This window comes from Ornithorhynchus anatinus, chromosome 5 (genome assembly GCF_004115215.2).
Source record: "Ornithorhynchus anatinus isolate Pmale09 chromosome 5, mOrnAna1.pri.v4, whole genome shotgun sequence".
Lineage (NCBI taxonomy): Eukaryota > Metazoa > Chordata > Mammalia > Monotremata > Ornithorhynchidae > Ornithorhynchus > Ornithorhynchus anatinus.
In genome coordinates, this window is record NC_041732.1 from 29,304,735 (window position 1) to 29,318,201 (window position 13,467).

The 13,467-nt window shown below is 43.1% G+C and overlaps 1 protein-coding gene across 2 annotated transcripts in view; it reads left to right on the top strand.

The window, feature by feature from the left end:
* The first annotated feature begins 1,875 nt into the window (after positions 1 to 1,875).
* Positions 1,876 to 13,467, top strand: part of LRRC28 (leucine rich repeat containing 28) — a 107,817-nt gene continuing 96,225 nt past the window's right edge. The window contains exons 1-2 of one of the 2 annotated variants that reach the window (XM_029064904.1): positions 1,876 to 1,958; positions 8,600 to 8,827. In XM_029064904.1, the coding sequence (XP_028920737.1) occupies positions 8,660 to 8,827 (168 nt within the window). In that variant the 5' untranslated portion in view covers positions 1,876 to 1,958; positions 8,600 to 8,659. Of the gene's footprint in view, positions 1,959 to 3,857; positions 3,952 to 8,599; positions 8,828 to 13,467 lie in introns of those variants that run through there. The other variant, XM_039912302.1, reaches the window with a different exon arrangement.

The following is a 13,467-nucleotide window of genomic DNA, read 5'->3' on the forward strand; positions in this document are numbered from 1 at the left end:
TCCCTCCTCTCTAAAGTGGGGATTGAGACTGGGAGCCCCAGGTGGGACAGGGACTGTGTCAAACCCCATCTGCCTGTATCCACCCCGGTGCTTAGTACAGTGCCTGGCACCCAGTTAAGCGATTAACAACTACCCTAATTATTAATGGCTTAGTGGAAAGAGCATGGGCTGGGGAGTCAGAGGTCATGGGTTCAAATCCCGGCTCAGCCGCTTATCAGCTGTGTGACTTTGGGCAAGTCACTTAACTTCTCTGTGCCTCAGTTATGTCATCTGTAAGATGGGGTGAAGACTATGGGCCCCATGTGGGACAACCTGATCACCTTACATCCTCTCCAGTGCTTAGAACAGTGCTTTGCACATAGTAAGTGCTTAACAAATGCCATCATCATCATTATTATTATACAAGGTAATGAGGTTGTCCCACATGGGGCTTACAGTAATAATAATAATGTTGGCATTTGTTAAGTGGCTCCTATGTGCACAGCACTGTTCTAAGCGCTGGGGTAGATACAGGGTAATCAGGTTGTCCCCCATGAAGCTCACGGTCTTAATCTCCATTTTATAGATGAGGTAACTGAGGCACAGAGAAATGAAGTGACTGGCCCACAGTCTTCATCCCCAGTTATAGATGAAGCAACCGAGGCCCAGGGAAGTGGCTCTCGCCCAAAGTCACACAGATAATAATGTTGGTATTTGTTAAGTGCTTACTATGTGCAGAGCACTGTTCTAAGTGCTGGGGTAGATACAGGGCAATCAGCTTGTCCCACATGAGGCTCCCAGTCTTCATCCCCATTTTAATAATAATGTTGGTATTTGTTACGTGCTTACTATGTGCCGAGCGCTGTTGTAAGCACTGGGGTAGATACAGTCTCATCAGGTTGTCCCACGTGAGGCTCACAGGTAATCCCCATTTTACAGATGAGGTAACTGAGGCACAGAGAAGTGAAGTGACTTGCCCACAGTCACACAGCTGACAAGTGGCAGAGCCGGGAGTCGAACCCATGACCTCTGACTCCGAAGCCCAGGCTCTTTCCACTGAGCCACGCTGCTTCTCTTTTACAGATGAGGGAACTGAGGCCTAAAGAAGTGAAGTGACTTGCCCACAGTCACACAGCTGACAAGCCCACGCTCTTTCCACTGAGCCAGGCAGCGGGGGGGAATTAGAATTCACGACCTCTGGCCCCCAAGCCCTTGGCACTAAGTTGCGCTTGGAAAGAACAGTTCAGCCATAATGAGACCATCCCAACGACGCTCCCTCTGCTGCCTCTCTGCCCGCCTTCACCTCCCCTCTGCTAAGCCCCCTTTCTCCCCTTTCCCTCTGCTCCTCCCCCTGTCCCTTCCCCTCCCCTCAGCACTGTGCTCATTTGTCTATACCTTTATCACCCTATTCATTTTGCTAATGAGGTGTACATCCCCTTCCTTCTATTTATTGCTACTGTTTCTGTCTCCCCCGACTAGACTGTGAGCCTGTCAGTGGGCAGGGACTGTCTCTATCTGTTGCCGAATTGTCCATTCCAAGCGCTTAGTACAGTGCTCTGCACATAGTGAGCGCTCAATAAACATGAATGAATGAATGAATGAATGACGCTTGGGCCGGGCCGCTGGGAAGGGGCCGCAGGCAGCGCGCGTTGACGGGAGACTCCAAATATCGCGAGAAGAGTCCGAAGGGCGGGGCGGGGAAAAGGGGCCCGCTTTCCTCTCGCGAGATTTCTCCTCTTCTCTCTCCTCCCTCCGGCTCTTCTCTCCGCCCCCGGCCCCGCCCCCATCCAGTGGTCGTGCAGCGCCCATGCAGTGTCCCTCCAGTGCCCGTAGCGTCCCTGGCGGGGCGGATCCCGCCATCCCCTTCCCCTGGCCTATTGGCTGCTCCTCCTCCTCCTCCTCCTCCTCCTCCTCCTCCCCGGGCGCGCCGGCAGCTGCCTGATCTTAGGGAGCCCCCGGGGCAGCGGCAGGGATCGGATGTGAGTATCGATTCCCTGACAACACCCCCCTCCCCAACCTCCCCTTGTCCCCGCACAGCGCTCCCCACACACCCCGAGGAGCTCGGGGTTGGGCGGGAGGGAGCCCCTTTCCCAGCCCCTAGGCCGGGGCCGGGGTGGGCAGTCATTCATTCATTCAGTCATTCACTCACTCATTCACTCAATCATTCACTCAATCATTCACTCAGTCATTCACTCAATCATTCACTCAGTCATTCATTCACTCAATCAGTCATTCACTCAGTCATTCATTCACTCAATCATTCGTTCAGTCAGTCACTCGATCATTCATTCAGTCATTCACTCAGTCATTCAGTCAATCATTCATTCAGTCATTCAGTCAATCATTCAGTCAGTCACTCTATCATTCATTCAGTCATTCACACAAACATTCACTCAATCATTCACTCAATTATTCAGTCATTCACTCAATCATTCATTCATTCGATCATTCATTCATTCACTCAGTCAGTCATTCACGCATTCAGTCATTCACTCATTCATTCAGTCATTCACTCAATCATTCATTCAGTCATCTTTATTGAACCCTTATTGTGTGCAGAGCCCTGGATTGAGCACTTGGAGTAGGAGGATCCTGCACAACTGAGCCTGCACACTGCCTGCTGCTCCCCCCCCTTCTAAATGGTACCTGTTCAGCACTCACTCTGCCCCAGACACTGTATTAAACGCTGGGGTAGATAATAATAATGTTGGTATTTGTTAAGTGCTTCCTATGTGCAGAGCACTGTTCTAAGTGCTGGGGGAGATACAGGGTCATCAGGTTGTCCCACATGAGGTTCACAGTCTTAAACCCCATTTTATGGATGCGGTCATTGAGGCCCAGAGAAATTAAGTGACTTGCCCACAGTCACACAGTAGACAAGTGGCAGAGCAGGGATGTGAACCCATGACCTCTGACTCCCAAGCCCGAGCTCTTTCCACTGAGCCATGCTGCTTCCCAATGCAGGAGAAAGCGGTGGGACCCCGTCCTGCTTGGGGCTCGCAGCCCATGACGGGAAAATGGGTCTTTCCCCCTTTTCTTAAATCCCCCTTTTACAGCCAAGAAAACTGAGGCGCAGAGATAGACCAATGACTTGGCCAAGGACACATGGCAGGGATGAGGGTTTAATAATAATAATAATGTCAGTATTTGTTCCTGCGCTTTTTTTGTGCCAAGCACTGTTCTAAGCACTGGGATAGATACAAGGTAATTAGGTTGTCCCTCGTAGGGCTCCCAGTCTTCATCCCCATTTGACAGATGAGGGAACTGAGGCACAGAGAAGTCAAGTGACAGGGTCACACAGCTGACAATAATAACGTTGGTATTTGTTAAGCCCTTACAATGTGCAGAGCACAGTTCTAAGCGCTGGGGTAGATACAGGGCAATCAGATTGTCCCACATGAGGCTCCCAGTCTTAATCCCCATTTTACAGATGAGGTAACTGAGGCACCGAGAAGTGAAGTGATTTGCCCAAAGTCACACAGCTGACAGGTGGCGGAATTGGGATTTGAACCCATGACCTCTGAGTCCCAAGTCCGTGCTCTTTCCACTGAGCCACGCTGCTTCTCAAGTGGTGGAGGTGGGGTAGTTTAGACTTAGACTGTGATTCCCCCGACTTAGACTGTGAGCCCATCATTGGGCAGGGAGGGTCTCTCTCTGTGGCCCAATTGTGCATTCCAAGCGCTTAGTCCAGTGCTCTGTACATAGTAAGCGCTCAATAAGTACGATTGAATGAATGAGGGGCAGGTGAGATGATCGCCTTGGGGACCTGAACGTGGGTTGGTGGTGCAGGGAGGTTGGGGGCCGACCTCTAGGGCTGGGAGCTGGGAAAAGTAATCAATGTTTTAGTTGATTTTCCTCTTACATATTTTCAGAGTCTAATTGAGTCATTTTCCAAAGGAGCTCAGGATTGGGAACAACTCCTTTGGACAGTTAAACTTAGAGCGATTGCATATTCTGGACCTAGGTGGGGAGGTAAGGTGAGGCAATAAATTTCTTAATGGATTGCCTAACTTAATTTTTCTGTAACTCTTCATTATTGAATGTAATTGTGAAGATGATTACAAATACCAAATTGGACAGCTTCAACCTAGCAAAAGTGATTTGAACCACATATAGAAGCTCATCTCGGTAGTAGTGACTTACTTCAGCCTCTTCCTTGGAAAGTGGTGTCCCTTAATGCACCATTTAAAAATAGTCTCCCTTCCCTCTCCCACTTAAAGTGCTGAAAAGAGAAAAATAAAGACACCTTAGTTAGGAAGCAGCATGGCATAGTGGATAGAGCACTCAGAAGGTTGGGGGTTCTAATCATGACTCCACCGCTTGTCTGCTGCATGACCTTGGGTAAGTCACTTAACTTCTCTGTGCCTCAGTTACCTCATCTGGAAAATGGGGATTGAGACTGTGAGTCCCCCCCATGGGACAACCTGATTACCTTGTATCTACCCCAGTGCTTAGAATAGTGCCTGGCACATAGTAAGCGCTTAACAAATAGCATTATTAATTAATTAATTTACCAGGCCCATACTTACCTCATCTGTAAAATGGGGATTGAGACTGTGAGCCCCATGTGGGACAGGGGTTGGGTCAACCTGATTTGCTCATATCCGCCCCAGCACTTAGTACAGTGCCCCGCATAGAGTAAGCGCTTAGCAAATTCCTCAAATATTATTGTTTCTAAGAATTGTCGGTTTTACGTAGCCACTTTTAAGGAAAGGGTGAATCCATTTCATAAACTGATTGACTTATATTTCATATCCAGTCTTAAGCCCAAAAGTCTGAATAACACCGTAGTTGTTTTTAGGTGGAATCTGTCATCTTGAGTCTCCAAATAGGTGAAAAATGGTAATTCTTTCATTCTTGCCACCACCATTGTAGGGACTGAATTTGACCAGTAATGACTACACTTGGCTAAATAACTGTCTTTGAAACTGGCAGTGTTTGCCCAATGTTTTAGTTGATTACTGTTACATATTTTCAGAGTCTGATTTAGGAGTCGGTTCGCAAAGGAGCTCATGATTAGGAACATCTTCTTTTGACTGTTAAACGTAGAGCGACTGATTGCATATTCTGGTCCTAAGTGGGTAGGTAAGGTGAGGTACTAAATTTCTAAATGGATTGCCTAACATTTTTCTGTAACTCTTCATTATTGAGTGGAATTGTGAAGATGATTACAAGTACCAAATTGGACAGATTCAACCTAGCAAAAGTGCATTGAACCATATATATGGAAGCTCATCTCTAGTAGTGTAAAAGGCTGAATTTTTTCCTTACTGTGGACAGGCTTCTTAAGTGAATCAGATTCACAATTAAGTGACTAAAAAAAAAATTAAGGTAGGTTTCAGAGGAATGTAAGGTAAAAGAATGAGTTACCCTTTAACTGTTAGCATCTTTTTAATAAAATTATTCCTTTGGAAGCTGTGGCTTGCCTTTGGAAACCATTTGTATAAGTGAGAACATTGTGGGGTTTTTTATTGACAGTTTCCAACTATCATTTTTGGCAGCTTCATTTTCCAGTACTCAGTACTTTGTACAGTTAGATTGTAGCAAAATCAAGCTTCTTTGAGTGGATGTGGGCAGGGAGTATGTCTACCAACTCTGTTGTATTGTATTCACCCAAGCGCTTAGTACAGTACTGTGCATACTGTAAGTGCTCAATAAATACAATTGATTGGATGTCTTTTTACCAGAATTAAGAAAAAATCCAAAGCAGCTAATCTCATTTCAAATGTTCTGAGGAAGTCAGTGAATGATGTTTCATTGTTAGCTCAGTGTCTCATTCATCATCATCTATGGATTTATTGAATGCCTACCATGTGCAGGGCACTCTACTAAGCACTTGGAAGAGTACAGTGCAACAGAGTTGGTAGACATGTTCTCTGTCCATACACAACAAGCTTATAGTCTAGAGGGAGAGACAGACATTAATATAAATAATTTATCAATCAATTGTATTAAGCACTTACTATTCATTCAGTTGTGTTTATTGAGTACTTACTGTGTGCAAAGCATTGTACTAAGCACTTGGGAGAGTACAATATAACAATAAACACATTTCTTGCCCACAGCGAGCTTACAGTCTAGAGGGGGAGACAGACGTTAATAGGAATAAATAATTTTTTATAGATATCGATATGTACTTGCGTGTCTCTTCAACATTTGAAAAACAGTGGTGAAATCTTTCTTCTGCATTTGCTGCTGAATTTATTGCTGCTATTACCGATTAGATGATGATGATAATGAAGGGGAGTAGACCCTACGCAGGTGATTATTTCAGATGAAGAATTGCTTACCCAGTTTGAAGAATCCGTTAAGGGTCAGACGAAATTCGTCTCAGGAAGAGTTTAAAGGTAGGGTGAGTTCAGATGGCAAAGGGGCTGAAATCTGCCATTGGCAGTCAGCAACTCCTGCACGTCACGACTCTGGGGAGGCATGGGAAGTGCTAATTACATCCATGGTAGTTTTGGAGGCTGGTGGGAGTGAAAGTACAGCTCCTTCCACCAATCAGTTGGTTACCTATATACGGACAGAAACTGGGATGAATGAATCAGCTGGCCGATTTTGCTAAACTCCGTTATAAAACCTTTCCCAGATTTCACATTGGCTCTTGTTAACCTAACAATAAAATTTCAGTACTACAGAGTAGCCGTGTTGTCTCAATTGGTTACATTAGACTTCTCTTAAAACTAGAAGACGAATGAAGAGTTCCACTTTACTGCCTACACAAGATGTGAACAAATAAGGTCTGGGGAATTTATCCAAGTCCCCAGTGGATTCTAAAATAAAAGTGTGTGGGGGGGGTGTTTTGTACATTTGTGTGGAAAAGACATCAGGGGTTCTTTATATGTAAATGTGGAAACAATTTTATTGCTGGGATTGGAAACACTGGCTATTTTCTGTGTGAGCAGCCCTCCCCAGCATAGTAAAGGGCAAATATTGTCCACTCCTGGCTTAGACTCTATTCTGAGCTTCTAAATTTGCCTTCCTTTTTTCAATTTGCTTACCACTTCCGTCCTTTCAGTAAAGTAAAAGTTAGCTTGCTAGTATCGAAGTTATCAGACTCACTTCCTACATGTTTCTTATGAGTCTAAGTGTCCTAGTGCTAGATCCCAAGTTGGGTAGTTTAGTAAATGCACAATTGCTTCAGAACACTAGGGGACTGTGTCCTGTACTGCTGCATTGTATGCAACAGAATAGAGAGCAGATTGCTATTTGGTACATTAGTGATCCAAATTGTGTCTAGAAAAGTACAGACATCAGGGAAGTTGAATGCAGAAGTATGAGCTGAATTGGGATTCACAGGCACTACGTAAGTGCAGGGACAGTCAGTTCCATAGCATGGGGAAGTATGCTCCCCAGCATTTAATGTAGTGCTCTGAACACAGTAAGCACTCAATAATACCATTGATTAATTACATTTTTGTCAAACTGTTAAAAACTCAATAGTACTTCACACACCAAGTGTGCATGCAAGGACCTATTTCTACTGATGGAGCGTTGTGTTCTTTCCAAACATACGTATTATTACATTATCAGAAGGACATTCTCATGGTTCTCCAATAGCATTATATCCAAAAATACTTCCTGAAGAAATATGCAGTGGGAGATTTGAATATACTTGGGGTTTTTTTAAACACAGAATTCAAAACTTTTAGCCATTTCAGCCACGTAACAGTTGTCGAGGGCTAGCTTGACGCTTGCAGAAGCATATGAATTAAAAGATATACCACTTTCTGCTTTGTATATTTTAACATATAATTCATGTTTCATAAACAATTGAAAAGAAAATTTCTCCCAAATGTTTATCATGTAAAAACTTTGTGCTTTTCTAAGAAAAGAATTTTAATGTTCTGTAGTTGTTATTGGCAGTTTCCGAGCATTTTGTGGAATCTTAATCATTGAAATTATAGTTATTCTGTTAATGCAATTTGTTTGATTCCTCTGTTTGATTTTATTGGCTTCTAGCCTTTCTTTCAAAACCTCTGAATCTGCAAAGAATCTTCAAAAAATATCTTGCTAAACTGGGAATCAGAATAACTTTTTCTCAGTGTCAGTATTTATTAGCCTGAAGTCTAAGACCTTCTCTTCTTAGACTTCAGGCTTCTAAATACTGACACTGAGAAAAAGTTATTTCTTTTATATGTTGATATGTATATGTTGATAAAGTGCCTTAGATGTACTTGAAGAAGCCATGCCCAATAGAAAGGACTTTTTTTAGAAACATTTTTTCTTGTTCTTGTGAGAAGGTAAACAAAGTTTGCTACCTTTTATAGAAAAAGGCTATTTTCATTATGTTCATTAAACAATTGAAGTCTTAATTCCATATTGAAGTCATTTGAAGAAATTATATCTTCATTTAGAAATCCACTTGAGTATATGTCTATTTTGTAAATAAGTGGGGATAAATTTAAAAAGTATATTGATTTTTAAATTTTCCTTTAGAATTACATTAAAACTTGTTAGAAAACTATTGTATTAGCAAATAACTACTGACTGATCATGTTTAGGGCTTGCAGGTAGTTTTGTCCTTAATTGGTTTAGGTGACAAAATATATTACAAGTGTTTCAAAGGAGATGAACTATCCATAATCTTCATTTTTTACTTTTCTTACTTTTCCTTTAGAAATGGACCACATTTTACAAGATGTAGTGCTGTAATGTGGCTGATGGGACAGGTTCAGTCATGGCTTCAGAACTTTCTAAGACAATCTCTGTGGCGAAGCTGGAAAGGCACAAGAATCTGTTCTTAAATTACAGGAATCTACACCATTTTCCTTTGGAATTACTGAAAGATGAGGGCCTGCAGTACTTGGAGAGACTGTATATGAAAAGAAACTCCTTAACAACCTTGGTATGCCAAAGTCATTATTGTGTAACTCTATTGTAGCTTGCAAATGATTTACTTTTGGAAATGCCCAAATATCTCAGGTTTTGTCCTACAGTTTTCAAAGAATCACCTCACGTGTTGTACCGGGGCAATGTTTGAATGTGGACTGTAGGATTTATTTTGACTTATTTTCATATTTCTACATAATTGAGAACATAAATGGTAACCATTTTTTAATATGTTGTCCAGTTCTAATCCACTGGATTTGTTGAGAGATTTTGCAATATCCCAAATTCATTTTTCCTTTGCTTCTCCATTTTGGGTAAGGCTCCTTGATCAGTCAATCAGTGGTATTTATTGAATATAGTGCAAAGCATTATGTTAAGCACTGTGAGAGTACAGTACCACAGAGTTGGTAGCCATGTCCCCTGCCCACAGTTTAGAGAGGAGCTAACAGTTTTGATATTTGCTAAGTTTCATTCTTCAAACCTGCTTGGAAGCACCTAACTCATGTAAACATTTTTTGACATGACCAGTGTACAGTTTTGCTCCAAATAAATATCATTTCTCATTTATCTATGCTGTTTAAATCCAACTTCATGCAAAATCTTAGATCTATTGAGAAACTGAGAGTGCAGCTCCAGAGGAAGCCAGTAGATTCTTTCCCTTCCTAAGGGACAAGTGTATGGGAAGCTATTCCTCCCTAATCTCATTGGTGGCATTTCCAAAGTGACTAGGAAATGACGTATAATCAATAACAATGAGTTGAAAATTCCAAAACTTACTCTTAGGGTATAATTATATGTCTTGCATTTCCAGTCTTTGTCATATTTGTATCCTGCATTCAACAATTTTGAAAGGATATTGCTCCAGACACAGCAGATGAGTCATTTCTATAATTAGACTTTTCAGATTCGAATAAATGGTAAATGATCTTTTATAAAAGTTGAACCCTCCTGTAAAAAAGATTTTCATAACTACCCGACAAACTATTTACTAGACTTAGCTTAAACCTAACCGAAAGAAAAAGTGTGATGAAATAGTGAACAGGGCTCTTGTCTGAATTTGTATTTGCAGCTCAGATTTTCTGAAGCAGATATTTTAAGCGCCGAGGTAGATACACGATAATCAGGTCCTGCATGGGGCTCACGGTCTAAGTAGGAGGGAGAACAGTTATTGAATCTCCATTGTGCAGGTGAGGTAACTGAGGCACAGAGAAGCTAAGTGACTTGCCCAAGGTTACACACTAGACAGGTGGCAGAGCAGAAAATAGAACCCAGGTCCTCTGACTCTCAGGCTTATGCTCTTTCTACTAGGCTAAGATGCTTCTCACTATACCATCTAATTATGCTCTTTCTACTAGGCTAAGATGCTTCTCACTATACCATCTAATTAATATCCTTGAACCAATTCTTTTTAATGAGTGGTGGTACTGCAGATGTGAGGAGAAGTATGGCTTAATGGATATAGCACTGGCCTAGGAGTCAGAAGAACCTTGAGTTTTAATCTGCCACCTGCCTGCTGTATGTCTTTGGGCAGTTCACTTAACTTCTCTGTGCCTCAGTTACCTCATCTATAGAAGTTTTAATCCTTTGACTCCTCCCATGTAGAACCTGGACTCTGTCTCACTTGATTAGCTTGTATCTACCCCAGTGCTTAGTACACTGCCTGGCATATAGAAAGGGCTTAAATAAAATAAAAAACAAAACAAAGTGATTATCTTGGGCCTATGTAATGTCCCTTAGACTGTAAGCTCCTTGTGGGCAGGGTTCATGTCTACCAACTCTGTGTTCAGTACAGTGCTCTTCACATAGTAAGTGCTCAATAAATATTGTTGATTGATTAATTGATTCCCAGATGTTATTCCTGATTGATTTTTCAGTTTCTCAATCAAGCCATTCTTAATAGTAGTAGTTTTTATTGAACACCAAGTGCAGTGTACTAAGCACTTGGAAAACACAAAACAAGGAAGTTACACATTCTGTTTTTTTATGCTATTTATCCAGTATTTACTGTATGCCGAGCATTATATTAGGCGTTTGGAAGAGTGCTGTATAATAGAGTTGACAGGCACATTTCCTACTCCCCAAGAGCTTGTAGTCTAGAGGGGTGATAAACATTATTGTAAAAAGATTATGGAGGTGAAGTGAATAAAAATTACTGAAAAGGTACAGATCCAAGTGCAAAGTCGATGCAGAAGGAAGAGGGAGTAGGGGAAAAGAGGGCTTAGTTAGCCCTCTTTGAAGAGTTGTGATTCATTCATTCAGTAGTATTTATTGAGTGCTTACTATGTGCAGAGCACTGTACTAAGTGCTTGGAATGTACAATTCGGCAACAGATAGAGACCATCCCTGCCCATTGACAGGCTTACAGTCTAATCAGGGGAGACAGACAGACAAAAACAATAGCAATAAATAGAATCAAGGGGATGTGCATCCCATTAACAAAATAAATAGGGTAATAAAAATATAAACAAATGAGTGGACGAGCACAATGCTGAGGGGAGAGGGAGAGGAGCGGGGGGGGGGGGGGGGAGGGGGCTTAGCTGAGGGGAGGTGAAGGGGGAGGGTGCAGAGAGGCAGCAGAGGGAAAAGGGGAAGCTCAGTCTGGGAAGGCCTCTTGGAGGAGGTGAGCTCTCAGTAGGGCTTTGAAGAGGGGAAGAGAGTTTGGCGGAGGTGAGGAGGGAGGGCATTCCAGGACAGTGGGAGGATGTGGCCCAGGGGTCGACGGCAGGATAGGCGAGAATGGGGGATGGTGAGGAAGGTGGGCGGCAGAGGAACGGAGCCTACGGGGTGGGCAGTAGAAGGGAGGAGAGGTAGGAGGGGGCAAGGTGATGGAGAGCCTTGAAGCCTAGAGTGAGAAGTTTTTGTTTCGTGCGGAGGTTGATAGGCATCCACTGGAGATTTTTAAGAAGGGGAGTGACATGCCCAGAGTGTTTTTGCAGGAAGGTGAGCTGGGCAGCGGAATGAAGAATAGATTGGAGCAGGGAGAGAGAAGAGGAAGGGAGATCAGAGAGAAGGCTGACACAATAATCCAGCTGGGATATTATGAGAGCCTGTACCAGTAAGATAGCTGTTTGGGTGGAGAGGAAAGGGCGGATCTTGGCGATATTATAAAGGTGAGACTGGCAGGTCTTGGTGACAGATTGGATGTGTGCGGTGAACGAGAGAGCTGAGTCAAGGATGACACCAAGGTTTGCGGGTTTGAGAGATGGGAAGGATGATTGTACCATCCACAATGATAGGGAAGTCAGGAAAAGGACAGGGCTTGGGATTATTTTAAGGCTTTGAATAAAGATGGAAAGAATGGTCCATTTTGGGAACAGAAGATGGGGAAGAAGTTCCAGGTCAGAGGTGGAATGTGGGCAAAGGATAAGCAAAATAATAGATGAGATTAAGATATGGTAAGTCGGTCTTAGAAGAGGTAAGTTCGTGGACTGGGCTGTTGTAGGGAATCATCGAGGTAAAGTGAGCTGGGTGCCTTAAACCCAACAGTACGGAGTTTCTATTTGATGTAGATCCATAATTACTATATCTGTCTCCCCCAGTAGACTGTGAACTCCTTGTGGGCAGAGAACTTGTCTACTAACTCAACTGTGTTGTTCTCCCAAGCACCTTGTAATGTGCTTAGCACTAAGTGCTCAATAAGTACCATTAATTGAAAGTTGAAGGATAGTGAGGATCAGTCAATCAACCGCATTTATTGAACACTTACTGTGTACTGAGCAATGTACTAAGTTCTTGAGAGAGTGCAGTGTAACAAAATAACAGACACATTCCGTGCCTATAACTAGCTTACAGTGTAGCGTGCGTGGCTCACTGGAAAGAGCCCGGGCTATGGAGTGAGAGGTCATGGGTTCGAACCCCGGCTCGGCCACTTGTCAGCTGTGTGACTTTGGGCAAGTCACTTAACTTCTCGGTGCCTCAGTTACCTCATCTGTAATATGGAGATTAAGACTGTGAGCCCCACGTGGGACAACCTGATTCCCTGTGTCTTCTACCCCAGAGCTTAGAACAGTGCTTGGCACATAGTAAGCGCTTAACAAATACCAACATTATTATTATTACAGATATTAATGTAAATAAACTACTCATAGTGCTGTGGGGCTGGGGTGGAGGTGGTAAATAAAGGGAGCAAATGGATGGCTCAGAAGGGAGAGGGAGGAAAGTAAATGAGAGCTTAGTCAGCAAGTCCTCTTGGAGGAGATCTGCCTTAAGTAAGGCTTTGAAGATGGAGAGAGGAATTATCAGTTGGATATGTAGAGGGAGAGCGTTCCAGATCAGAGCAGGATGTGGGTGGTTAGTGGTGAAATAGATGACATGGAGAAATAGTGAGTCAGTTGGCATCAGAGGAGCCAAGTAGGTTGCCTGGGTGGTAGTAGAAGAGTAACAAGGTGAGGTAGGAGGGGACAAGGTGATCGAGTTCTGTAAAGTGATGCTAAGGAATTTCTGTTTCATGAGCAGGTGGATGGGCAGCAACCAAGAAGTGGGGAACCGTGAACTGAATGTTTTTGTAGAAAAATGATCTGGGCAGAAAAGTGAAGTATTAAGTGGAGTGGGAAGAGACAGGAGGCAGGAAGGTTAGCAAGGAGGCTGACAAAATAATTGAGGTAGGATAGGATAAGTGCTTGGATTACCATTGCAGCAGTTTGGATGGAGAGGAAA